We start from the raw sequence: 27,866 nt of genomic DNA, 5'->3' as shown, positions 1-27,866 counted from the left end.
ATATTGCAGAGGAAAATCAAGGAGGGAGATGTAAATTGTAACATTTGGGAAATGGAATATGAGATGAAAGCTGAAGTTTTAATTTGTTTCCAGCATGGCTCATTAGGATACTAAAAGTTCTTGATTCTGATCAGAAAAAAAAAAAAAAGAGGAAAGCATCTCTACCACTTCCTGACTTCTAGTTAACAATCATTTGGGTTTCTTTTTGCTTTCACAGACACACTGAAGTATGGCTTTTCTTTTACTTATGTTTAATGTTTGCATTTACAATGAATTGCTGTGCAGAATGATGGCTTAAATGGTTACGGAGAGTCTGTTATATTATTCTACATTAATAAACTTAATTAATTGCATAAGATGACTATATAAGGAAAGGATTTTCTTGTCACTGGAAAGACCCCTTGGTTTTGTGAGGCCAAATTATTATTGTTTGGGGGCTTTCTTTGCCCTGTCCTTGTCCTGCCATCCTCCCGTTTCACAGTTTTGCAGCTCCACCAGTAGAATCGGTAGTGGGAGCTCCTGTGTCTTCAATCCTGGTGCATTATTACTGAGGGAAGAGATGCACCCATTCACTTGCATGGAAATTCTAACAACAAGCCCTTCTTCTGCCCAATAAACCAACAGAACCTTAGAGTTATTCTTATAAATGATACTCCTGCATAGAGAAACCAAACCTGATTTTTTAAAATTATATAGAGCTGATATTGTAAAGATTTCCATAGGATATGTGGGAAGAAAATGTCCTGGTCCGCCATCTTTGGGACTTGGCTTAAAAAAAGTCACTCCGACCACTGCCTATATAGTAAAAGTTGTTCATTCATTGTGACTGGGACCAAGGAGAATAATTTTTGAATATTACACAGAGTCATTTTTGTGAGCCATATTCTACCAAGGCAGAGTTCACTATTTGTATTGATTTGCTTGGGGATACCTATTGCAAAAGTTCTATTTTATAAGCAGTTAGACAGATTGCATTCAATAGGAAGAATGTGTTTCATCGATTAAATATGTGCTCTGAAAATAGGAAGCTGCTAGTTTTTGTATCTCATAAAAATGGTAATGTAACAATTAGCAGGGTCATGTTATAAAGCACAGACTTTACTCTAGCTTAATGGATCTAGGGATATGCATTCATCAGCAAGGATGGATTTAGCATAAAATGACATGTAAATGAATTGATGACTGATCATAAATTAATTTTAGTGCTGAAGATGTAATAGAGACACAGCAAGATGCCACTTTATCATAGTATTTTACTGCTCAGCAACATTTGAGCAACTACTTAATGTTCTGTGTGCATTTCTTCTCTAACAGCTTGAATAAATTTCAGAAAATTTTGTTCCTTTCAGCAATATGGAAACCAAAAAATCTAGAAAGATTGAAAATGCAAACACAAATAAATTTGGCTAAGTGGCATAAATTCATTTTTCATTAAATGTTTATGAGGACATTAATTATGGTTGGACCTATGAAGTGCCAAATACATATATATGTTTTGCTTTATTTTATGGAGGATTTCCTGCCCCCAAATTGCAATTTTTAAATGTTTATTTCAGATACACGCATATAAATGTTTGTGGCAAGGTGGTAGTATAAAGTGAATGTCTAGGTATAATTTATGAAGTGTTGTCATGTTTGCAGTCTTCATACAACACCTTCCATTATTCATTTGTATTTTAATGATACAAGAGCTATTGCCCCTTTTTCTTTCATGACTTCCACTGAAGCTTGTGTTCATTACTTCTTTATAATCATGTCAATAGTCAGATACACCCAAAAGAGGATAAAGTTTTTCCCTTGTACAAAGACTAGAAGAATTGTGGAACTAATTTCAGCTGAAGTATCCTCAGTTCCAAAGAACTTTGTCCATGCTTCACTAATCTTGATGTTCTAGCTCCTATTCACCAAAAAAATGAGTAGGGATTTAGTATTAACATGTATGTAATGGTCTCATGATGGAAAGCCCATATATATATACACACAGGTCCCCCTGGCATCAGTAGTTAAATTTAAGCATGCACATTGAGTTGCGTACAGAAAAGGATCTAATGGGATTTTCAGAAGTGTTAGGTTTGTCAAGAGCAGGTTTTATTACACAAGTGCATTACATTTTTTTTTTAACAGTAGAGCAAGTGTATGCTTTACGTAGAAAAATGGCATCTTTATTGCTTGTGAAATGCCACTAAAAGTGGTAGCATGCCATCTACAAGAAACTAACACCTCTATTCCCCTCACCTTTTCCTAAGAGCAAAAAAGCTTTCTGTTTGCATTAGCACCAAGAAATATTTTATGGGGCAAGAAAACAGAGTTCAACTTTTCACAGAGTTGATTTTGTGCTGCATAAAGCATTTACTGCTGCTGTCAGCAAGAGTAAAATTTACAGTTGCCAGAAAGCGTAAACTCAAATGTGCTCTTGGAAAACACAGTGAGCTGCATGTAAAGGAGACGCTAAAAGCCTGTTTCATTCCATTTGAAAAATGCGGAGTTGATCTGAAAAGGATGTCAGCATCTCTTATTCTGCCTTTATTCAGAGAGAGACAAATGTGCATCTGATTTGGAAAACAAGAGGCCAGTGGGTGCTGTTGAACAGGCAGTCACCATGTGTGCTGCATTAACGCAGCTGCGCCGCGGCCTGCGGTGCCCAGGCTGGACTCCAGCACTCTGGAGTCCAGGGAATGTCCTCACCTCTGGAGGGCAACCAAAGACATGCTTTGACTTATGCAAGCTTTAGTGGGGAGAAAGGTGTTTACGCAGAGAAACCACATAGCTCAGGAAGCCCTAGAAATCACATCGAAGCCGCACGTGCAGGGGTGGTCGCTACAGACTGAGGGTAGCTTGCCAGCTTAGGCAGTTACAACATTTTGCTTCAGCTTCCAGGTTGCAGGTGGCCCAGTACCCAGGAATGACATCATTATTTGTGCTGGTTGTCATCTGCTTTGGCTCTGTGAGCAAGGAGAGCTCGCGACCGTACGGGAATGGAGCCGTTTCCACACTGCCCACGGCTGGCGAGTGCGAGGTCAAGGTGGTGGAAGTGATGCCCGTGCGGAGTATGAGAATAGAGACAAGCTTAGGGAACGGGCCTTTCTGAGAAAATTAACTAGTACATACCTGAAAAATTAATTTGCAGCCAGATAACAGCACTCTGTTAATGATTTATGTTTAGGTCTTGTTGAGAAAACCCAGCATGCCTGTGCATGTCCAGAATGACAGGTATACCCATGCATGCTGGAGAGGACATTATCCACTTCCGCAGATCTCTGGTATATGAAAATGTGCATTATATTTTGAGATGGGATGACAGTCCTTTTAAGAGCAGATGAAAAACAGCAACTGTTCCCTAGATATTCTCTGAAAGTACCCCATCCAAATGGGTTGAGTAACTAACTAGCAAGTGGAGCAAATGTGAACAAGTGGAAACTGAGACTTAGTATTAGAATACATCCGTATTCTTGTCCCCGTGATCTGGAAAAACATACATATTTTGTTCAATATGCATTTATATATGTGTATATAGAGATACACATATAGGTTTGATACCTATAGCTCTAGCATTTTTACGTTTTAGCTTGTGCTTAAATATTTTGCAGAATGTATGTGTTGATAAGCAATTGTTTGAAAAAGTCCTTTGTTATTGTATTTCATTTTCTTATATCTTCTTGAAGTGTTCTATCTCTGGTATCTGTTTTCATGCATCATCAATAACTTTTGTCAAGCCTTTTCTTCTTTTTGTATGATATCAATCGAATCACACTTTGGTAGTTCAGAAACTATCTTTTCAGAGGATACTCAGTTTCAGCATTCCTTGCATCTGTCTGCATCGGGTCAAGTCTCTTTGGAAAATAACAATTTTATGTGTGCTCTTGGCAAGCAGAACCAAACTCTGTCACTCTCTGTTGCACTTACCACACTTTCTGCCTGTCAGACCTCTACAGACCTCTTCAGTTTCTTTTCTTGTATCTTAGGAGTGCATGGACATGTGTTATTATAGCCTGCCACTTTGCTGACATTAAAAGATTGGGTATCTGCAGCATCACAAAATAATGCATTGTTCTTGCAGGGTGCTGCTAACTAAATTCATGCTTTCATTTGTTGTAACTTTTGACTTATTTGGCAGGATATTTTAAAACTTTTACACCACCACTTATCCTCTCAATTTGGTACTGATAAGCAGATCACAATTTGTAACAAAGTAATCCTTTCTTGGGCATGTAATAAAAAGAACTTGAAAGGAAAAGCCTTTAAGTGCTAGACATCTTCCAAGCTTACATGTAAATTCACCTGTGCTAGCTGAATGCTAAAGTCGGGCCCACGATGTCTGTCTCCCTCCACATGTGTCTTTTCCTGCCTTGGAAAGTCAGTTCTCTGCAGGTTCTCATTTCCTTACTCTTTGTTTGTTTGCTTGCTTTTCCAACATATGCATGCCAATATTTTTAACAAGGAGCCTGTGGGTCCTTCAAGAAAGGGAGATGCCTGAGCTATCTCAGAACAGTATGCTTTGCCTAGAGAGTATCATACAGTGCCGTGCAGTGGTAGAACCTAGGTCCCAAAAGCAGTCTGTGCTTCAGCAGGGCTTAGTAACTAATTATCCTGGTAACTAATTGCCATGGCTGTGCTGTTCGTGGAGCAAAGTTGGGTGTTTGGGACTAGCATGTGTTTCTTTGCCTCCATTCGGCTCCATACCCGGGGACATTTATGCATCATTTTCAGAAGCGCAGAACACTCTCCACTCCACTTGAAGCAAATAAGAGCAACAGAATTTCATCGCTTTGAAAAAACTAAACTCAGTGATAGCTTTGGAAACTATATGTTGTTTTGTACATAGGTTAGTTGATCGATGTTCCACGTGTTAAAAAATTAACAAGGAGAATATAAATGAAGAGCAAAGGTGAATCCTTCCTTCAATATTCTACTTTTTACACTTTAATTATGTCAAGCCTTCTGTGTTGCTTTCATGTATTACCTGCTTTTCTCATTCCATTTTCCTGATGTTACTTGTCATTCTCCTGTCCTGCAGTGGTGGTAATAAATACGTGGCCACAAGGTATCATCATGAGGCCAGTATTGGTTCACTGAGTGATTCAGTATTTAATTTGAGTGTATATTTACTCTGCTCTTGAAAGTCTGCTTCTAACCTTTTAAGAAAGAAACTTTAATCCTCTAGAATGAACTGCTTTAGGTCAGTTTTGTTTTGGACATTAAGATTGTTCATCTGTTTAAAGTTTCTGCTGAGAGAATTGTGCAAGCCCAGCCTTGTTCAAGATAGCTCTTGGTGCCCATGTCTGACTGTCTGAGATTTACCTTTGTGCTGCCCTAAATTAAGGTTTTATGTTGCAAATATCAAACTAGATGCTGGTTTATACTAAGTAGAAAAATCACATTGCTTTTGTTGCTAAGGAAATTTATTGACTTTCAATAGGATTTATTATGGATCCTTCACATCTGTGGAAGATTTGTATCATTTTGTTTACAGGGTCAAAACAACATGGAGTAAGCTATGAATGAGGTAACAGCTAGTTTTGAAAAATACTGTTCTTTTGTATTAAGTTTGGTCAGATAAACTTTGGGTTTCCTGTTGACACAGGACATATTAAGTGGGCCTGTAAGCTTTAGATAATCGAAAGATATGAAATATAAACAACTCACTAGAGCCCTACATTTGTTTTTAGGTTCAATGGTAAATGGATGGGGTTCTGCGTCTGATGAGGACCGTAACTTTTCTAGTCATAGATCTAGTGTAGGTAGCTCCTCAGATGACTCGATCTTTACCAGCGGCAGTTTTGCACAAGCACTGGTTGCAGCAGCAGATAAAGCTGGTTTTAGGCTGGATGGAACCAGCCTGACAAGAACAGGTTTGTAGACTCAAAATTGCTGCTTTCTGCATGAAGGGTGTCTCTGCCTATTCTCCTCTTTTCAGTGAACCTGAGTCTCACTTCACGTTTGTCTAACATGCATGGAATAAGGTGGATGGAGATATTTTTAAGTGCATATTCTAAACAAAACCTTCTACTCTATTTCATTTTTTAATGATTTGAAGTAGTGCATTGCACAAGCTATTAATCAGCACCTACAGTCTGCTCTTTCCCTTTCTGCTGACTCTACTATAGATTTACTGACATATCCTCCAAATAATATTTCACTGAAGAGATCACTAATTCTACCACGCACTTTTTGATGATTTAATTTTTGCAAAGTCTTCCTACAATCAATAACATTTGCAGTCAGGAAAATCATGTTTACGCTATTATCTCCATCCCTGCTCTTCTGTTGCATCTCCTCTTGCAAAAAAATGTATTTTTCTGAGTATTTTTTTCTAAGCATGGGGTGAAATTGTATACTTTTATTATTAACAATACAAACTGTTTAAAAGTCTTATTGATCAGCTGACTTTAAAAATAATTTGATAAGTTACTGTATTTTTATTAAATTTAATTTTAACTGTGTCAGCTAGGATTGCAAGTTAAATGCAACAAAGGTAGAATGATTATTGCTTCTGATAACGAATTATTCTGTCTTTTAGAATGAATTAACAGTAAATATAATTTAGTTCATAATTTAAAAACTTATGTTTTATTTCTAGAACAAAATATGATAAGTAACATTTATTTTCAATATTCTGAACAGAGAACGTATTTGAACTTGCTTAGTCTTAGCAAAATTGTGAAATAATTTATTAATTCCATAAAACCGAATAGCAAAGTATGAATTTGGGTTGTATTTTTTTGTTACGATATCTCTTCCTATTTCTACCCATAGTTCCCATAGTGTTCTTATCATTTAAATTTTTTTATTAGCCTTGTATCAAGCTTATCCTTCAGTAAAGTAGGTGCATTTATGAAAAATGTGTGCAAATGTTAGGCTTAATATTGCAGGCTTTCTGCATGCAATGACTTTATAACAAAAACTGCATTTTTAATTCATGGCAAAATCCTGAGCTGCCAACAAACTATAGGGTGAAATTCCAGCTTCTCTGAAATTACTGGGGCTTTGCAGTTAGAGAGTTATTTCACTGTCTGCTTTAGTTCTTCACTCATCTGCTATAGGCCCAGTTTAGGCAAACTGTAATTTTAAAGATATTAGTTTCCTTGAAGAGTCTCCTAAATAGCCTTGAATGAAAGGAATAATTCCTTTCCACCCCTTTTATTTTTGTGTTCTTCTTGGCCTGAATAAAGGCTAATATGAAGACTCATTTTAGTCCAATGTCGTTTATATCAAGCCCTTTAAGAAATATATTTTCCACCAAAAACAAATGTATAACAAAAAAATGGGCACCTAAACACTTTAAAATAAATATAAATTTCTCATTATAGCTATGTAAATGGGATATCCAAAGATGGGGTGGGAGCTCTATTGTCAGGTATATATTTTTTTAGCTTCATTGGGACGCAACGCACTTAAATTGAGTACTTAAGTGTAATTCCTTGGATATTCTAGTAGAGCGTAGGTTACATCAAATTATTCCACTGTTGCTGTAGAGACATTCTCATTATTACTTTTTAATGATCCAGCAGGCACAACTGCAGCAAAACAAAAACCCCACATAAACAAACAACCCTCCCCTCTTTTCTGAACAAAAACAGCAGCAGAGGGAAGCAACTCCCCAGCGCTCGCTGCAGTTTGCTCCTGGCGCGGTGCCTCCTGGGGCAGCATGATCCATCAGACCTGCCTGTTATGGTACCTGCTGCACCACACTGAATCCCAGATGGTGCTAAATGGTGCTTCGTGGCAGAGAAGCAGTGGCAGTGCTCTTTTTTTTTCTTTTATATAGCTCGTTTTTTCTGGAGGCAATCTGAAAGGCTTGGCTCTTCTCCCTTGCTCCCTGGACAGTTATTCCCACCTGTCCAGAAGAAGTGTGAAATATTCTCCCTGTAGCAAAGGAGAAGTCCAGTTTGGTCACCTTGCGTGAGTGTGCTCAACTGCCAAGCATCATAGATGTGGTAAATTCAGGTGCAGGGTGTCTCTCCTGCAAGACACCTGGATTCCAGCTTCCAGAGACCATCGTGTGATTTACCATGCAGTTCAGCCAGGTTCCTTTCTGACACCCTTGGGAAATTAAGCCGTGAATTGGTGGATTCATCCTTGTCTCCACTTATATGCACTAAATCTGCTATAGAGAGTCTGACACTGCTCAGCAGTTTTTACTGGAAGGGCTGCAGATGAGAGTAAAATAGATGCTGCAAGCAGATCTGAGGTGCACTCAAAGATGTATTTTGGAAGCCTGCACATCATCTGTTTGCCCCATGTCTAACTCAAATCAGTGAGTCAGTGCTATTTATTACCAGCCCTCATTTTCAGGAAGGGGTAAGGGATTTTTTTTTTCAGATCAGCATTCTGAAGTGAAAATCAGTGAAGAGACTGTGAAGAATATTCATCCTGCACTCGCCAGTTGCACTTGAATGTTGAGAGTTTATTTTTACAGAACATCTGTGCAACATGGTGTGAGCTAGGATGGAATTTCAGGCTCTTCTCTGAATTTCCTTGCATTAGTGGTCTTTTTAAATAAAATCCATACTATTTTGTCTGTGTTCATCTGCTGTTTAATCCTTACCCATGAAACAAGGGCTTGATCAGTTGTCTGTCCGGCTGCAGCTGTGCCAGCTATAGAGGTTGATGTTCCCAGCTTTCCTGCTTTCTCCCATCTCCGGACTTAGCTGCTTGGGTGGGTGTTCTGTAACCCATTTCTGCCCAAATGAACCAGTTAGCAGCAGCATACTACTCAAACTGTTCAAGCTTATTCTGGTTTAATTTGATGAAGAAGAATTAGGAAATGTCCACATAAGTGATTCAAATGTGTTAACTTCTAATAGCTGGCAATGACATGCAGCTGGGAGACAAGCTAACCGAGGAGCAGTGTCCTCTTTGTGGTGCACAGCAGACAGAAGAAGACAACAGAGCAAGCGTGAGCCAGAAAAATTCCAAACCGAAACACTGAGAGGTTTCTAACACGTATGCATTAATGCATTGACAGCATTTTCGAGAGCCTATGGCCACATTTTTTCGCTTGTCCTCTTTTTGCTTTGAGGACATTTCAAAGAGTGTAGTAGATAGCATATTAACCCCTGATTAGGCTTATCCAGATCAGATTGTATATGATGGCACGCTGGAAGTAAGTGCATCTATTATCATGCATTAAGAGCAGTGCAGCACTCCACACCCAAAACTTTGACTCTAATAAAACCCCTGGAAAGTTTTACTACAAAACCCCGGTCACAACAGTGTGCTCCATGCTCTAAGTTAACCAGAAGACAAAGCAGCCTCTGACAAGCTTGGAATCAGGTGACCAGAAAATTCAAAAACAATTTTGTCCCTTTCCGTCAACTTTTGTACCATTTGGACCTATATCTGTACTGAAAAAAACAGCAGCTCTGATTGGCTTATAATCTTTCCACTGTAGATAATTTTAAAACAAGTAGAAGTTTTATGTATCTAATCTAAACAGAGTGCTGACATAACTAAGGTGCTTGTTAAAGATGACGTGCAGATGAAAAAAAGAAAGTAAAAGACAATGATATTGAGTTTTCATCAAATATCATTAAGCAACAAACAAGCGTAGTTAAGTTATTTAGCTGAAAAGAGTATCAGAATAAAAAGAAGTGAATTAAGTAACCAAACTGTGCTCATACATTCTCTGCTGTGATGCCTATAATCATCTGCTCTAGAGAGTAGGATCAAAGATTTTTTTAAGGACAAGTCACATCACTTGATCAACCAATATATAACAAATTTCTCAAGAATGTTTTTGCTTGGAGTACAATATTTTTTAACATATGAAAGTGCCCAAAGTGATTTGGAAAATTTTACTGAACAAATATACTTCCATTTTTATTTCCTGTAGAGAAAGGAGCCGTTAGGTATGCAAACCCACAGAGCTATGTAGCTTGCAAAATCTCTTACATTTATCTCACTGGAGTTACTCCAGATATGCAGTGCTATGGGAGCCCCTAAAATGAGAATCTGGCTTAGCAAATGGTGAAGGTGGAAACCGTGAGGAAATAAATTTGATATGATTGCAGAACTATTTTCCTTCACTGTGCAAGGCTCGGGAGTTGTTATGACACATCTGTTCAGAACACAGAGCAGGTAGGAGCTATACAACATGCAGTAGTTTTATCACAACAGATGGAATGCTTTTAATTACAAAAGTTAAAGACAAAAGAATGCCAAGTTTCTCCCTTTGCTTATTGTAGTGTGTCTGAAAGCAGTTGTCATTGCTGGGTACCTCCAGGGGACACTTGCTTGCCTCTGAGAATTAGAACAGCTTTAATGTTTCAGAACAGACATTAATAAAATAGGCAGTAACATTTCAAGGCGATAACATTTTTTTCCCGTTTGGTTTCTCTTTCTTTTAGGCAAAGCATACCCTTCCTCTCAGAGACCTCGGCCAAGCAGCCCGTTTTCTACTGACAGCAACACCAGCGCCGCTGTCAATCAGAGCCAGAGGCCAAGGCCTACTAAAAAACACAAGGGAGGCCGGTTGGACCAACCCCCCTTGCCTCATCGTAGGGAGGGAATAACAGACGGTAAGTTGTGCAGTGTGAAGTCCCCTCCCTGGTGATGAGTCACGGTGAGCAGGTGTGCAGCCTGAAAGGATGGAAAATATTCTTCTAAGAAGTGCACATTACCGTGAATTGTTGGCTTGGGGAAGCAGGATCCCTAAGTTGTCATATGAGCGATACCGTAATACTTGCAAGCGTGAAGCTTGCTTAAGTGGTTCTCCAAGAAACCTACCTCTGTCTCAGATCTGGACATGCTAGTGTCTCTTGGGTTTCCTCAATACAAATCTTACCGAAAACTAGCAGCTTCTCCTTGGTTCACATTACAAAACAACCTTTGAGCAATGTTACATTAAATGTAAGTAGCCACCACATGACAGTCAGAGTATTCAAGGAAGTCCTAAAGAGAAATGCAGAGCAAGTCCCACAGTGTTTATGCCCTTTTAGACAACTACCCCGTATCACAGTAGCACATGTCATGCTTTTCTCATGATTCTGCTTCCCGTCTTTTTGGTGCCGCTTCATTCCTGAAAGCCACTGACCTTGGTGACTTTGCTTCTGTCTTTGACATTCCTCTCTGCTCTGGCCACCGCTTCCCATCTGGAAATTTCAAGTGTATTTTTTCTGCTATTCTCATCATGAGGATCAACTCTGTCTTCCATTATCTTTGTCCACCCACTCTTGAGTTTGGCCAGAGATGCAGTTGCTGCATGTTACTCTTTGAGGAGGACAGAATAGGAAGACAACTGGCTTGCCACCTCTCCCTCTTTTCTTCTGATTTCCTACCTGGCCACTCTAGGTACTGAAATGATTAGAGGGGACAGGCAGTCCAACAGAAAGACAGCATCAATGAAACCACCAAGGATAACGTTAATGCAGTGCAGATGGCATGCGAGCTCTTTTCTCATGCCACTCTCTATCAGTGTTCAAGACAGGGAAGTCCCAAGAGCTAGATCTTTCTATCTGTTACAATATACCAGTGTTTATCTTATAGCCATAAGTAAACCTCAAGAAATCTTCCAGGATATGGAAAAGACATAAAAAAATTATTTGACTTTAGACTTTAGTATAACAATCTTCTGAACTCTAGTAAAAATTACTTGAGAATTCCTTTATTACATTTTCTGGTCAGGTAATGTGTTAGAAATTAAGTTGAAGAGATTATTCATTTGGTTTGGTTATAATATGATATTCATACTCTAGGTGCATGTATGAAATATGTAAGCAGCATACAAGCTGGACCATAACCACCAAAATACTAAAGCTCTCCTCTCAGTCATGTCCTTCAGAAGTACAGATACAGTTTTGCAGCATATTCTGACATTCACAGTTTGTCAGGCCATGAAGGCAGAAAATAGCTTCCAGAAGTAAAAACTCTTCACCAAAAAGGTCGTCTTTATATCTCATGCTCTGCAGCTCACCTTCACTATGATGTTGTTTTGGGAATTAGCTCCAAACAGCTTAGAGCCCAGTCATATAGCCTGTATTGGTTTAAATGCTAATATACTTCTGAAAGTATTCCAAAGGCCTCCCTTCTTCAACAACTGTTGCACACAGATCAGATAAATAGAGGTAGCTGAGGGGAATAGTAAGTGAAAATTGTGTCTATTGCTTTTAGTGATGGATATATGTCAGTGATGTAACATTAGTTCCATAGTCTGTCACCTTGGACCATAAACCTTATGGGCTAGAACTCGTGTCTACATGTGTGTCTAGTGCATCCAGTATAGTGTGGCCTTAATCCTCCTGCTTTTGAGCACTAATGCTATAGAAACACTTAATAATACTGCTGGTACCGTAAAAATAATGGGAAGCTGGTTCAGATCATAAGACAGATAGAACTGTGGCTCCCCAGGGAGTGTTTCTTCCATAAATTTTGAGAGTTTCATTTAAATATGTGAGAGAGAACAGCTTTTAAGGTTTGTCTATAAAAAGAAATCTTTTATGGTCTTTAATTTTCTCTTCAAAATAAACTAAACTTAAAGGAGTTTCTTTGATATATTTGTGTCAGAGCACCAATCATATATTATTTCAATCAGCCTCTGGTAACAGTACTCTGCCTTTAGAGACCATTAACTTAGTGTTTGTCTGCTACAAACTCAGCTGAAAATACTTGCTCTATGTTCCAAAAATTTATAACATCCTGAAGTAATAGAGGATCTTTTCCCATCCTCTCTTGCCACAGAAACAAACAAACACAAACTTTACAGTTTTCCCATTTCAAGTATTACTCATGATTCATTAAAGTATAAAGGCTGGTCTGAATCAAAGCTAAATTTGCAAAGCAGCATTTGTCAGTTAAAGAAGCTAGAGATTGCTGCTGCCACCTGTATGTAGGTAAGCAAACTGAGTTTAGTAACTCTCCTATTTATGATAGGAATACATAAAGTTAAATAATAATACTGACCTTTTTTCAACAGTAACTTTCCAAACATTTTACCATGAGAAATAATACCACTCTCCTTAAGATACCAAGTAGGAGAACCTGGGATAGATGCAGTTCTTCTGAGCCTTAATCCAAACCAATCCATTCAGCCCTAGGAGCTAATGAGTTAAGTGGGGGTTGTCACTGTAAATTTTCTTCTGTTTTTGATATCTCACCGGTCCAGACCTGTACAATTGCCTCCTTTTGGATTTGTTTGTAAGAACATACCCAGTTTGTCAGTTTTCTTCAAATTCCTAAGGTGATGGTATTCAGCGAGCCTTAGCGTTTTGTGTTTAAGTTCATCACATGCTTGACATCTGCTGCTTTAAATTTTCATTGACTATGTGAACTCCAGCCACATCCTTTCTCTGCCCTTTTTGATACACTTCCTGAGTGCTTCCTCCTTATTAAATATGACCAACTGGGGTAGTGCAAAAAATCCAAAGAACTGTAATGACTATAGTGCATAGCACAGAGATAACAGCCTATGTAAACATATAAAAATAAAATGACGTGCTTACTTTGGACAGAGATCCACACAAAGAAGTCCTCCCGCTTCCCCCGCCCCTAAAAAAAAAGTCTACTGCTGCGTATATTTTGATTGCAGTTCAGAGACCTCTAGAAATTATCTCCAGATTGAACTTTCATATTTTTATTCCTGTAGGTACTGATTTTTAAGTTCCCTGTCCTAAAAAGATAGCCTTCTTTTTAAAATTCTACATTCTCTTCTCTCATGTAATGCTGTGATCAAAGTCACCTTTGCTGTCAGATAAGCTAGTAATCAGACAATGGCACTGACATATCCATTTTTCTTTTCTTAAGCCATGTTTATGTTAAGAGTTTGTCATTTGAACTTACAGCTTGAGTTCACCAGTAGTTGTATGACACCATGTCATCTGAGGATTCATTTGGGAACAGTAGTACACTAAAGTAATTACTTAGGATGTTAAATTTAGTTCTTAGCTACATGCTTAACTTGACTTTTTAAGGAAATGAAACTTTTATATTTGGCTTTTTTGAATTTTATTTATTTGGCTGTCTCTGCCCTGTATCAACTCATCCCATAATTTTTTAACAAATTTTGACAGGGCACAACAATCTCAAAGGTAATTTGGTTCCTAAAAGCTTTCTTAGAAAGTAGTAGACTAGGGAAAGAAGCATTGTAAATCTTCTGATGAAAAGGCTGTGGGGACAGCAGATAATCCACAGGGGAAAGATACCATATGAATCCCTCAAATGTTGGAGAACATTCATTCAGAGCTTGCAGTCAACCTTAACAAACAAATGTGTGAGTTTTAGTTCTAGTGCTCAAGGAATAATTTGTTTTCTTGAAATTAATATATTCCCAAATTGTAAAACACTGGAATACACGATATCCACAGTAGTATGGTCACTGCTTTACAGAAATTAAATGTTCTTCAGATTAGCGTGAGGTTAGAAAAAACAAAGAGGAGTCAGAGGGAAAGTATGGTAGGGGTTAAAAGAAGAATTAGGGGAATTAGTTAAGTTTTCTTTTAGCCTTGCCACTGGACTTTCTATCATGTATTGCCGATCAATTTTTGCTGAAGTAGATCACTGTAAAGAAAATGCTAGAAAATGGTTCAGGGTCTTATTCAATGTAACAGTAATTATCCTCCTTGGGAAAACGAATGGCTAGCACAGGCAGAAAAGAGTGCCCATATTACTTCTTGGTGCCCTAAGTTCATGCTTTTTCTGGCTAATATTGGGAGGCTACACCCAGGCTTGACTGGTACCTGAGTGATTTGGCCAATACTCTGCCTTCTCAAAGAGGATAGGCATAACCCCAGGCCTCTGATCATGTACTTTGATGTCCCACAGCTTCTCAGTCACAATCCCTCCGTTCGTTAGTAAATCAGTAAGACCATCACTACCTCTCCAATACAATTATGAACTGGCTTGCAGATTTAACAATCCTGCCATGAGCAAGTGGTAGTTTGGATGGCATCCCACTAACCTAATAAGTTACTAGCTGAATATGGCTTTCCAGTATTTTACCATGCCATCTAATGCCATTTAGATAGAAGCCTAGCGACAAACAATGATACTACTCTGAGCATCATTGCTGAAAACCCTACTGAAGTCCCTAAAATTCTAGATTACCGATTTCTCTGAAGTGATTCATGTTACAGAATGAATTGGCTCATCTGCATGGGATAATAGGAAACCAAGACTTAGCTTCTGAGATCTCTGTTATCTTTGGCTAGCAGCCAAAATCCCAGCCATTAAGCATCATGCATCTGCTTACTCATATACATGTGTTTAGACACATGCACCCTCATAGAAACACGTCTGTCTCGAAAGCGAATGGAGATGCAAGGAAAGGCAAGTCTCTTTTCTGTGTCATTAGGGGAGGAAACTCTTCATGACTACATATGTGCAGGGTCTCCATGTATGCCCAGGCAAGAGAGCGGAGTGTATTTAGGAATTTACCTAAGGCAGACAGGCATTAGAAGTTTTAAGTTGTAGAGCAAATAAAAGGCCACACTGCTAAATGAAGCTTCTTCCAGCTTCTTTTATGAAACATGAAACTTACTTAGATGTTACTGTGACAATCAAGCGTTTGAAAGAAGGTGAAAAAGCAAGTGGTTTAGTCAGGTGATGGTTGTCTGGAAGTAGCAAGAGATCCTTACGTATCTCTTCAGGTATATCTAACACAGTTCAGTAAATCTGTACTCAGGTTGAAGCCAGTTTACATGAATTCTGTAGTGCCTGTAATTTCTCTTGGAGCTTCATCAGAAACTAAATTTTATTTTTCATTTCAAATAGCTCATATCATCCACAGGTTTAAAGCACCCAAAGACCTTTCCAAACATGGATTTTCGTTTCACTTCTATACATCAGACAATTATTATGCCCATTTTGCAGACAGATAAGAGCAAGAGCTCTTAACAACTGATCAACAACATTAGCCCTTTGTAATTCCCGGAGCTGTAGCTGGCTCTAGAACACTCACTATGGTTCAAGTGTAAACCTTCTGTATTTCTCAGTGCCTAATTGACAACTATTAAATTGCAATAAAATGTTCAGAAGAAGTTTAATATTGCAACCATTTTAACACTTTTTGGGTGTGGTATTATCCACTGCATATTTAAAGCAACATTGTATTAGTCTTAAATCTTTTCATATTAAGTATGTAAATATTCTATTTATGAAAATTGCATTGTCAGATTTTGTTAGGGCTATCTTTTTTAAATTCAGTATATGTCCCAAAAGTGCCTGTAAATTACAGATTCAGTAATCTCTATTTCAGATTGCATAAGCAGATGCCAGTGTTGTGGTTCTGTTCTTTCACTGGTTATGATCACAATAAAATCAATTATAAAAAATGCCATTTTGGAAGCCAAAGCTATAAAGCAATTGTAACATCCGCAAGCTCCCATGCCCTCCTGCTTCCACCTACAGTAAGTCAAGTACAGCCATTGGCATGAAAGGTCACATATGTAACTGAAAAATTCCTAAATAAATCAACACGAACATAAGTCATACCCCGAAACCCAATGGCTGGTTATTATAAGGTTGTTCAAGCCAGAAGCCTGATCCTGGATACCTTAATCTGGAGTGTAACACTTTGCTTACTTCACTCTGTGCGAAGGTATAATAGCACCATCAGACACAACTTCTTCCCCTGTAGACACTAATAACCTACAAGTTCTCACTTAACTTATGAATTAATGTTGACTGGGATGACCTATCAACAAATTTCAGAATGTTACTTCCACAAAAGTAATAAATATAAATGTCAAGCACATATAAAGGAGAATTACAGTCTTTAAAATAATCCTCACCCGTATATAAAAAGGCTACTAGACCATCAGGCATTTCTTCAGGCCTTTAAGGCATAGGTTTACTTCTGCCTGCCTTTTACTGATCAAGTTGCATTCCATGACAAATTTTCGCAATACTAAGTATTGTGAGATGTGAGATAGATAAGATGCAAAAGCCTGAAAAGCATGACAGGCCTTTATCTAGTGTGAACTACTATTGCTTTAGTGAATTTGGCAGGCCTGCACTGATTTACTTGGCTATGGTTGTTTTCCTCGTGTATCTGTATGACCTCCCTAGTATTCCCAAATACAGAATTGAACAAGTGCTCTGTTTACAAAAGAGGTAGGCTTTATGGGAAAGTTTTCATTAGAATGACAAAAACCTTCTATTTTCTGGTTTTGCTTTTTTTAAAATATGAGTCATATAGCTTTTCTGGACTATTACTAGTTTATTGTATAGCTTACAAGGAGATTTTACATTTAGAATTATGATTGTCCAGATCTGTAATTATCTTGGGATACTGACTACTGAACAGGAATTACTTTTTCCACCATGAATGTAATTTGAAATTTGGTCTTCAGTTCTATAAGTATCTTAAGGGTCAAAGTTATAAACTCAAAATGAACAAGTGTTATCAGAAAGACAGGCAAGTGCTTTTTAGTGTTTGGTTGAAATTGGTTTTTGATTGGATATATTTGCAGGAATATTAAATTTAAGAGGAGTCATGTTTTTGTCTGTGAAGGTTATAGCTTATGACTCAATATTGAAATGTACTTGCACTAACGGTTCACTCCTTGTTTGATGGCTCTGTTCAAGCCTACCTTTTGCAGAGGTTTTTTTGGTGAATAATTTTTTTTCTCCTCCAAAAAATGTGGAATTCATTATATTTTGCTTAATTTGTACATGTAGGGTTTGATTTTAAGCCTGTAGCTGAAAATGAAGCTCAAAAATGGAGCCAAAGAAACAAACTCTAAAGTGCTTACACTGGGGAAGTTGTTACACTGTCAACTGTAACAGATCTACTTTTTCTAGCCTTGCTTAATTGCTTGCTGATGCTGAAAGAGCTAAGTAGGCTATGCCCCGCAGAAACTGAATCCCATGCTTAGGAACTAAGTCTGGGCTCAGATACTATTGATTTTATGGAAGTTTGAAAGAACTAGGAACACAGTAACTTCAGTAAAAAAAATAGTGGAAGGTAAATGGACATTTCTGAGTATCATGGAATTTCCTCTTTTTAAATCTTCAAATAAAGTGACTCGTGCCGTTTGCAAACTTCTGTTTCAATGAAATATTAGTTCATCTCAATCTTATTCACATTTTTTAGATCTTCCACCACCACCCGACCCGCCCCCCGGTCAGGGTTTAAGGCAGCAAATAGGCCCTGGCCAACGCGGAGGCTCGGCAGAGAGGAAAGGAAGCTCTCTTGAGAGGCAGCAAACATCGAACATAGATGAAACAAAGAGCTCATTGGATCGTCAAGCTAGAACATCCTTAGAGTGGCAGCGGCAAACCCAGGAATGGATAAGCTCCACAGAACGGCCAGAAGACATAAGGAAAGCCCAACACAAACAAGCGTTCGGATCAGGTGTGTGTGCTGCCCCAGGCAAGGCAACGTAGACAGCTTCTTGAAACCTTCTGGCTAGCGTTGTGTCTAACTCACGGGAGTGTGAGATGGCCTTAAATCCGTGTGTTCCAGTATTGCTGAGGCTTATGCTAGAAAACAGAAAGACGCAAGTGAAATGAAACTTGTGATCCAAGTTCTTTCCCTCCTGCTACAATGAAATCTCATTAACACCTAACTCAGTGAATTCTTTACAGTGTTTTGGAAATTAATAATGCTGTCAAGCATAGCAACAGAGAAAATAAAAGGCTGTTTATGGCAGGCAGGAAAGCAGAAAGAGATTTTTAAGTATTTTCTATTATATTTATTAGGCACAAAGGGCTATATTTCTAGATCTTTCAACCTGCATCTAAATTGGGAGTAGTTGTTTTTGCATGTTTGCAAGTAGCTCGATTCTTCTGAGCTACTGACATTCTTTCTAGCTGTATTTATTTTTTCATTTGCTCTTTTTGCAAAGATGTAACAAAGTAATTCATCTCTTAGGCATAGGAAGATGACAGTGCAGGCTTTCCTCTTCATACAGGACCTGCTCTTGCTGAGCAAGATTGGATTTGGATTTCAAGTCTGTAGAAACATATAAAGAAGGTGATGCTGATCCGAATTTGTAGTCCTACCAACTTCACAGATTCTTTTTCTCAGCCTGACCTCAAAGGTCCCCTTACTAGGATATTTTCTGTAACTCACTAATCACCCATTATCCTATGCTTATTAAATAGGGTGATACAAGAAGACAATTACTCAAAGAAGACAAAAAAAAAATTACACAATACGCAGAGCTGTCTCCAGGGCTGCTTCTTTGAGTATGTATTTAGTTTTCCTAATTTCATTCTAATACTAATTCTCCTAGTCAACACAGCACAGTAATTTCAGTGTCATTCTAAGAAAAGCAGTGGCACTGGCAAACTTGTCACAGAAGTAGGATTTGTGAAGTCCTCCAAGTAAATATTGCTGCACATATTTCAAATATAATTTTTGTAAATATCCATATTTTTAAACATATGAATGATACCATTAAAAACTCCTAGTCTTTCAGTTGTATATACAGAATGAATGGCTCTCATGTTGTTAAATGATTATGGTGTTAAATTCATGCTGTTTAGTGTAATGGCAATTTTGAGTACAATGCAGAAGATGTGCAAATTTCTATAGAATAGCACAAACATACCATATGTATCTCATTTCTTTAAAAATAATATTAAGGGTGCTTCTCTGACCTTGCTAGCAAGAAATCCCCTGTTCTTTCTCTACTGTGTAGATGTACAGGTGCAAGTCATCAGTTACTGTACACTATAGAGAGTATACAGTAGCAAAATTCCCATACTCCATGACTTGCATTTATGTGTCCCTAAATAAAAAAGATTTGATCTCGACACTTCCGTTGTCCTACTTGAGCACTGACCTTAGGGCTGGAGTGATTGCAGATATCTTGATCTTGTTAAATTCGGGATGGCTAAGGCAATTCTGCATAGGCATAAATGAGGATTGCTTTAGGAGATACCAATTCTTCACTGGTTTGAAGCTGTTCATAAATATTATGTTCAAGGTATGCCAGAGCTTCTTATTTTGTTTGTGTTTCTTATACCAGCTTCTTCCACAGCAGCTTTCTTGCTCCGTATTCTTTTCTCTGGTAGATTTTTTAAAAGACTACTTTTGTGTAGGATGCTTGTTTCTATGAATACATTTTGTTATTAATAACATTAATTGTGCATCTTCCCTTTCCCTTTGTTATCAACAAAAAACTCTGGAGATCTAGTCTCTGGTTTAGACCATTTTCAGATATTTCTAAAAGGAGTCATCACTAACTATCAGCTTCCAGAAAATGACTACTTTGCAGTTTAGATGTCTTCATTCAGATATCAGCAATCTGTGAGTGAAATTTTGAAATAAAAACCTTTGGTTTGAAGATGAACAGAATGAAAATGTCTAATGCTGGAACTGTTTACCACTGATTGCTTTCAGTATAGACAAGATGACCAAATTCCTGCTAAAGGCTTCATTGCACATCCTTAGTCATAGCACATCAGATGTGACATTTTCAGCTATCTCTCTAAAGAAAGTAGTGCTAGATCAAGTTACAGTAGTCTTAAAATAACCTTTAAAGCCCTTTGGTTATCTTACGAGATATAAAAACCTTTTATGACATATGTATACCCTGATTTTGCACAGACTAGATTTATAACTTCAAATTAAAAGCTCAGTCTTTCAAAGCGAATGGCGCTGGCAGAGCTTTCTCACATTCTTTGCAGGGCTTGCCTATTTTGAGACAATTTTTGATACAAATAATGTATCTTTCTTAAAAATCATGACCCTATTCTAAAGACTTTAGACACCTACCTTTCATGTACTAGAATGCTATGAAAAGCTCTTATTTTATGTCAGTATTGGTTATTTTATGGGTTGCATTTATTACTGAGGACACATCAGATAATTTAACATACCATATGCTCTATAATGATAATGCACTTCATATTTATTCATGGTCATTTTTTTCTCAATATTTCATTGAACCCGAAGGAGGTCTTATCCTGAGCCCACAAACTAGAAAAACAAATCAGTTGACCATATATGTCATCTTCAAACCCTTTTGCAATGCTAGTGGTTTTTCTTTCCATCTTCTAAAAATGTATCCAGCTTTCTGCTAAACTGATTTATGCTGTTTGCTTTATTGCTGCCTTAATGCAAGCTGTTCCGTATTTCAGTCAGCCTTTGGAAAACAGGTTTTCATCTGATTCTATTGTTAAGGATTGTTTTATAAAGAGCAGGTAACATAATTTGAAAAGTTTTCACTGTTAAATGTCATTTGAATATGTCTTCTAGCCATTTATTTACGTTTCTGCAGGGACAGTGCTGTCATAGCACAAAATACTGGTAATGTTCTGCAGTGCACATACTCTCATCCTTAGCCAGGGCCATAGGGAGATACTTTGGCAGAGGAAGAAGTCAGCTGTCTCCCCTCTTTCCAGTAAGTTTGCCTTACAAAAGGATCAGTAGGTTCAACAGGAGATCATAAGGTGAATTCCCATGCCCTACTCACTTGTGGAAGTAGAATTTAGCAACAAAATTCTAGGTTTCCTCCATATTTTGCTCTCATTTGACTTTTCCCCAAGTTAATTGTGCTCCTGCCTCTGCTATAGCTGTGTCAAAGGCTTTGAGATTGTGAACAAAAACATTCTGATCTCGTCTTCCTTTCCAAACCCCATGTATTTTTCCTTCTGTGTTCCTGCCCTCTGTCACAAACAGAATGCTTCACCTCAGCAGATTGGTTAATAGTGAAGACATTGGAAAAAAAAATAATAAAAAACACTTTCAGCCCAGATTAGCCTTTAAAAAGTGTGATACTTAAGCAGGAGATGTGCAACTGCTTTCAGAAGGGGCAATTCTTGTGTTTAAGGTTAAGTGTGTGCTCATACCCTTTCTTGAATCAAGCTATATTGAGTAATGTTTCTTTCTGCAGACTGCAAGTTAGTAAAAGTGGATCATACATAGCTAAGAAATAAATAGTGCTTCTGTTTCAGTATTAAATCAGTTCTGCTGTTTAGTTTCTTAGGTTAGGGTTATTGCAACAATATCTCCTAGGAACTGAGATGTGGTCTTGCTTTACTTGATGCCATGTTAGTATGTGCAGTTGTATGGTTTATTAGGTATTAAACATGAACTCATCAGCACCTCATTATTACAGGGCTTCACACAGGAAGAGGCAAAGTGAGCAGGTGTAAGCCTCTTGCTCATAATGGAACATGAAGCAAGCTGTAGGAAGATTTACTCACCCCAAATATTATAGCTACTAATACTATGTATAATATAAGATTTTCCAGTGTAATTCACAACTAGTTAAAAATATTTTCAGTGTTTTCCACAGCCTTAGAAATTACTTGGCTGCTGGAAGCTAATTAAATTAGCTGATATTGTAGTTCTTTATCTAAATTGATTGAGGTAATGTTACCATAATTTAAGCTAAAGAAAAGGAAAAAGCACATTCATGTAGGCTTAAAGCAAAAATCTAATCATAGCTGCATTGTTTTGGAAATTGTATGTGCAGCTATTTTTATTAAACAATCTATGACTCATCATCTATTACTACATAATGAATCTAGACTTTTATAATTAATACAAACTAACTTATGAGTTCGCGTTAGAGCGAGATTAAATTCATGCTAGTGCCTTTGTCTGTGGAATACAGTTGTGTTTTTTCTTAAGTATAGTTGCTGTGGTATAAAGCAAAACAAAAGAGACATATCTGAAGGCCAGGAATGAGTATGAGGTCCACATCAGGATAGCTTTTTTATTCCTGTTGTATTGATTTTGTTCTGCTTTGTTTTTTTAGAGGAGGCACTGGTACCTTATAGTAAGCCCAACTTCCCATCCCCTGGTGGCCACAGCTCTTCAGGAACAGCTTCTTCTAAAGGATCGACTGGACCTAGAAAAGGTGAAGTCTTGCGTGGAGGTCACCAACGCAATGCCAGTGACCTTCTTGATGTGGGCTATATGGGATCAAACAGTCAAGGACAGTTTACTGGTGAATTATGTAAGTTTATCTCTAGCTACAGTTCAAACTCTCAACTAGACAAAAAGGGACAAAGCACAGATTGAGATGCATGGAGTACGTAGACAGGAGATACTCTAGACAGGAAAAAGTTCAGTGTCACAAATAAAATTTTGCCCAGGTCTTTTTGACTTTTGAGGTCTTTTTCCTGTGATGACAAACAAGTTCATCTGGGTTCTTGGGTCTGGAACAATTCAGCTCCATGTAAGCTAGGCCGAGGCCATCTACATAGTAGAACTTTAAGTATATAAGACTAATGAAAAGGAAAATGTTAGGAAAACAGAAAAGAATCCTGGTGATTCCAGATTTTCTTGGTAAAGTGTAATGTTCTTGTCTCAGAAATGCCACTGGTGAGGGGGTCTCAGAGGAGTGAATAAGAAACAGTGCTGAATCCGATGGTCGCATTAGCAGTCTTATAATATCTCCTGGCTTGCTTTTGCTCTTCCAGCAGTGTTCCTTCTTGTTGACCTCAGAGTGGGGACCTCTTTCTCAACTGTGTAGCTCAGTTTCTCAACTGCATTTCCCAACACTTTCCTCAAACTGCCCAGGTTTGGAGAGGAACTAGTTTCCAAGTTGCCTTTCATTATCAGTCAGTGTCCACTAAACTCTAGTACAAAACCATGTTAATACCACATAGATGGCAGTAGTACTAGATATCAAAAGCTTTGACTCTGCTGCATGTGCTAGTACACCAACATCACAGCTGACTCAGGCATCCTGTTAAGATTACTAGTAAACACCATGTAGCTCTTGGCATGCCTGATTCATATTTGCTGTGGTCAAACCTTCCTTACCTATCTACAATTAACTTCCAGTAGCTTGTCAGAGAGCTATTTGGTCCACAAACCCTATTGGGTTCACAGACTGTGCTGTCTCAGATAAGATGTTGGTAAGTGCTGAATTTTAGGATCTGTCACTTTTCGTCTTGGAAACAATTAAGTTTCTTCCCCCAAACTATTGCATATTCCTGATGTGCTTCAATAATAGTTTTGTTTTGTTTTGGAATAGGTGCTTTGTTTTGTTTTGTTTTCTCCTTATTACAGCCTGTTTCTCTCTCTCTATTTCTCTCTATAGAGTAGTTGAGAAGACACATTGCAAGCTGCTTTGATGGACCATCAGGTCTGAACTCATGGAAGTGATGACACTAAACAGTGCAATGAACATTTTCTTTATTTATGTACTATTAAAAGAACTGTAAATGCAATGTAAAGACACACAGCCACACATATCCCACAGATACTTTACTTGTGTTCTTCTCTTTAATACACCATCCACCTTAAACTATTCCTTGTCAGGAGTATATAAAAAAAGAAAGAAAAAAAAATCACCGTCCAGGATGAAAAGGATTTCCTTCTGTATATAATTTCTTTTGTTGCATTGCTATGCAAGCTCACCTTCTTTTTAGCTATGTTCATATTCATGTCTGTTTTTATTGGTCTGTTGTACTATATGTGAATTAATAGGCTGTGGTGCCATATATTAACTTTTAATTGTGTAACTTTTATGTTTAAAGTTTGCACTGCAATTTTATTTGGTGATAAGCACAAAACTCTACTCCTCATGACATGAAGAAAAAAGAGACTGAATGTGTGAAGAACGTTTATGTACTGTAAGCTGCTTCGAATAATGCTGGATGTAATGGAGTATATTAGGTGGTTTTCCATTGGGGTGTAGAAATAAGAAAGTGACAGGCAAAACTGATGTCTATAAAGACATCAGAGACAGATTTAAATCTTTTAAAAGCAAATGACATGGTTGTTCTTCCTGTTTAAGAAGGGGTCAGAAGGTGGAAGTGTGGGTTTAAAGAGTGAATTCGAAGATAGAAGGTAGTGTAAGATGGCCTTGACCCTTTCACTAGAACGATAAGCTTCTTAACCCTTTGTTTCTGCTTTTAACCATCTGATGCCATTGAGTAAAGGGGAAGAAAAACAAACCTTACTACAAAGAAAAGAAATTAAGGTGTTTCACTAAAGCTGTTTTTACATTGCAGTTTTGAAAGGATTACTATGATTAATTAATTTCTCCAACCCCAAATATGAGACAGAGATCTCCTAGGAGAAAAAACAATATAAACTCAAGGAATACCTAGTAAGTAGTTAGGATGCAATTTATTATTAAGACATATTCAGGCTGCTTCCAAAAAAAAGAGATATGTCAGAGTATCGTATTTTGTCTTTCCAATACATGTACAGTACAATAGAGGATAGAGCTGCACCACTGAAATTCATGACATTGATTGTTTTGATAAAGTCTTGACAAACTTTTGTGTTCTGTTACCTGAAGTCTGCGAAAGCTGAAGTTGAATCCACTAAATTTGTAGTAAAATGTTTAGTGTTTGAAAGGAAAGCAATGGTCAAAAGATTTTCAGTTTGCATTAGGTACATTTCTTGCAATACATCCAAAAAATCGGATACAAGCCAAGAAAATTTTTGACCTGTTTTTTTAGCGAGTGACTTTAAACCCTTCTATAATGATGAAATAATGCATGTTTATACTTTTTTTTTATTGAGTAAACCAAACTCTGTAAGTGGACATGAATCCTGTCTCATCATTAGTTTTCATGATTTTGTCTGGATCTTCTGTACCTCCTAAATCCCAATGAGTAAATTGTCAAAAAATTTGTAGAATAATAATATATGTGGATAGCACACTCATTTGGTGCTTAATTTAAATATTACAACCTACAGCTTGTTTCCGTTAGCTATCTGACAATGAACACTAGTTTTGATTTGAATAACCTTTTCGTATAACCAGTCTATGTTGTTTTATATATTGCCTTGGAGCTCACCAGTATTAAGAACACTTTTAGGAATGACAGAATCTTAGAAAAGTAAATTACAATGCTAAATACGTGTTGCTTTTCATTTCATTAGCTTGTTCCATGATAAGATAAAACACACAGCCATCATCTCTAACTCAGCACTACTGAATATCAAAAAATGCCAGTTAACTCCCTTAAAGACAAGATTGTTATTTAGCAGGTGACAAAAAAAATCAAGAAAAGATGTATGAATTCATTTATATTTGTGACCAATGCATATATTTTTTTTCTGCTCGTTAAATCCCGCTTAATAGTGAAAACCATTGCTTGAAAATGTTCAAATAAGGTAAAGAAGGCATCATTCATATATATACAAACGTATATATATATATATATGTATGTATGTGTGTTTATGTGCATATATATATATATATATATGTTTTTTATATTGGTATTATCATATGAAGATAAGATTATTCAGAGTCTGATTCAAATTTAATTCTCTGAAAAATGTTTAACTAAGTCACCAGTAGATTCTTTTCTTTTTCTTTTAATGTGAAAGCCTGTGCTGAGCTTTGGTGGAACACCTTACTCACTGTAGTCTATTTAAAATGAATTTAGAAGTTGACAAAGCCATCCCGATTACTTTCAAATATGTGTTTTATCTCTTCCACTGGAAAGTAAATGTGTGTCAGTATTAAAGCTGTGCAGTACCATGATATTCACTAACTTGTCCATCTGCTTCTGTACATTTTTGTTCATTAATAATTTGCTTACAATATTACATAAGGTGTTGTGTATCGCAAAGTGTCTCCATTATCTTACAGATGATGTCTCCTCTTTTTTCTTTCTCTCTCTTTTTCTATACAATGTACTTCCAATGAACCACAGTACATATTTTTTAAAATGCCATTTAATTTACTATTTTAAAAGAAGTATTCCTTTTTTTAAAAAAATGGAAAACATTTATTGTGAATAATGTGTTTAAAGAAAAGGGATGTTGTGGCGGCACTTAGAATTGTTTTTTAATTTGTTCTTTTTTTAAACTGTTTATTGGCTACAGTTTGTTCACGGAAAAATATGACCTCTTAATGTGTTTCATTGGTATTGTTAGTGCAGCAAAGTTTAATTGGCATAAAAAGTTGGTTAATAGTAACTGTTGAAGTGTGTATTGTATATTTACTGGGGAAAATAAAACATATTCACATTTCAAATCTATGTTAAAAGCCCTGAGTAAGGAGTCAATATGTGAAAAATGTAACCTAACAAAATCTGGGAACAATCAGGCAATAATAACATAGACTGAGCTATAATCATCACTGTCCACTTACAGGTAACAAGGATCATTTTATACACCGTTTTTTTTTAACTAAACTGGTAGCTGTCTTATAAATAGGTCAGTGGTAAACATTGCCTGTCGTAGGGATTTCTGTTTAAGGTCCTCTCTATATTGGAAATAGTTGTACCGATGTAATGACACTGATACAGCTATTCTAGTGATACCTCCTCCTTTTGTAGATCGCTGTATCAATGTGCAGAAAGGACTGCAAGTGCATGGCTTACCCAACTGAAAACCTCTCGAGTAGCGCACCTGTAAAAATCCTCTGTTTGGTGGGTTTCACCCTTTGAATGGGGGTTTTACCCTGGTGGAGCTACAGCCAGCCCAGTACAAAATATTCCCGGGGCGCATAGAGAGATCCTAGGTCAATTTTTCTCAATCTTTGCACTGAATATATACTCATTTTTAAATGCAGAAGGGCTAAAGGATGAAATAGTAAACTGTCGCATGTGCTTCAGTGGTGTATTGCTGTATGGGCAGCCATTTCAGTAATGCAAGCAACAGATCTTTATCTTTTGTTGTTTAGTATTTCTCAAGTCCTGATCAAAGTCAGTTAATCTTTCGAGTGTCTTCTGCTTGTCACGTCAAATACAACAGAAACACCATTCCTTGGGGAAAAAAAAGTATGAAAAAAAGGGAGCATGGAATGCTTTTAGTATATTGGTTTAACTGTAGGCCAAGGTAAAAGAAAGATATGACTCTAAAATAGTCGTGTGCTGTCTTACGCTTGCCTCGGTGCATACATTGCCAGCGAAGAGAAAAGCAGTGTAGTAAGGCTGGGAAAGCGTCCTCACAACTGACAGTGGAAAGGGGGAGATTCTGGCAGGAACTATTATTATTCTTTTTATTAATCTCCTTTGGCTTTTCTAGGAATTATGAATCGTTTGCTTTTTTAATAATT

At 37.3% G+C, this 27,866-nt stretch overlaps 1 protein-coding gene across 1 annotated transcript in view; it reads left to right on the top strand.

The window, feature by feature from the left end:
- Positions 1-25,845, top strand: part of ROBO2 (roundabout guidance receptor 2) — a 415,201-nt gene extending 389,356 nt beyond the window's left edge. The window contains exons 25-29 of the mRNA XM_088539329.1: positions 5,667-5,849; positions 10,347-10,517; positions 18,026-18,286; positions 22,647-22,847; positions 23,940-25,845. Of these exons, the coding sequence (XP_088395455.1) occupies positions 5,667-5,849; positions 10,347-10,517; positions 18,026-18,286; positions 22,647-22,847; positions 23,940-23,941 (818 nt within the window). The 3' untranslated portion in view covers positions 23,942-25,845. The remainder of the gene's footprint in view (positions 1-5,666; positions 5,850-10,346; positions 10,518-18,025; positions 18,287-22,646; positions 22,848-23,939) is intronic.
- The last annotated feature ends 2,021 nt before the right edge of the window (positions 25,846-27,866 follow it).

The sequence above is a fragment of the Tinamus guttatus genome, unplaced genomic scaffold, assembly GCF_059628265.1.
Source record: "Tinamus guttatus ecotype Peru unplaced genomic scaffold, ASM5962826v1 Tinamus_guttatus_pri_ptg001602l, whole genome shotgun sequence".
NCBI classification, from domain to species: Eukaryota; Metazoa; Chordata; class Aves; order Tinamiformes; family Tinamidae; genus Tinamus; species Tinamus guttatus.
This window is presented reverse-complemented; position numbering and strand designations above follow the sequence as displayed.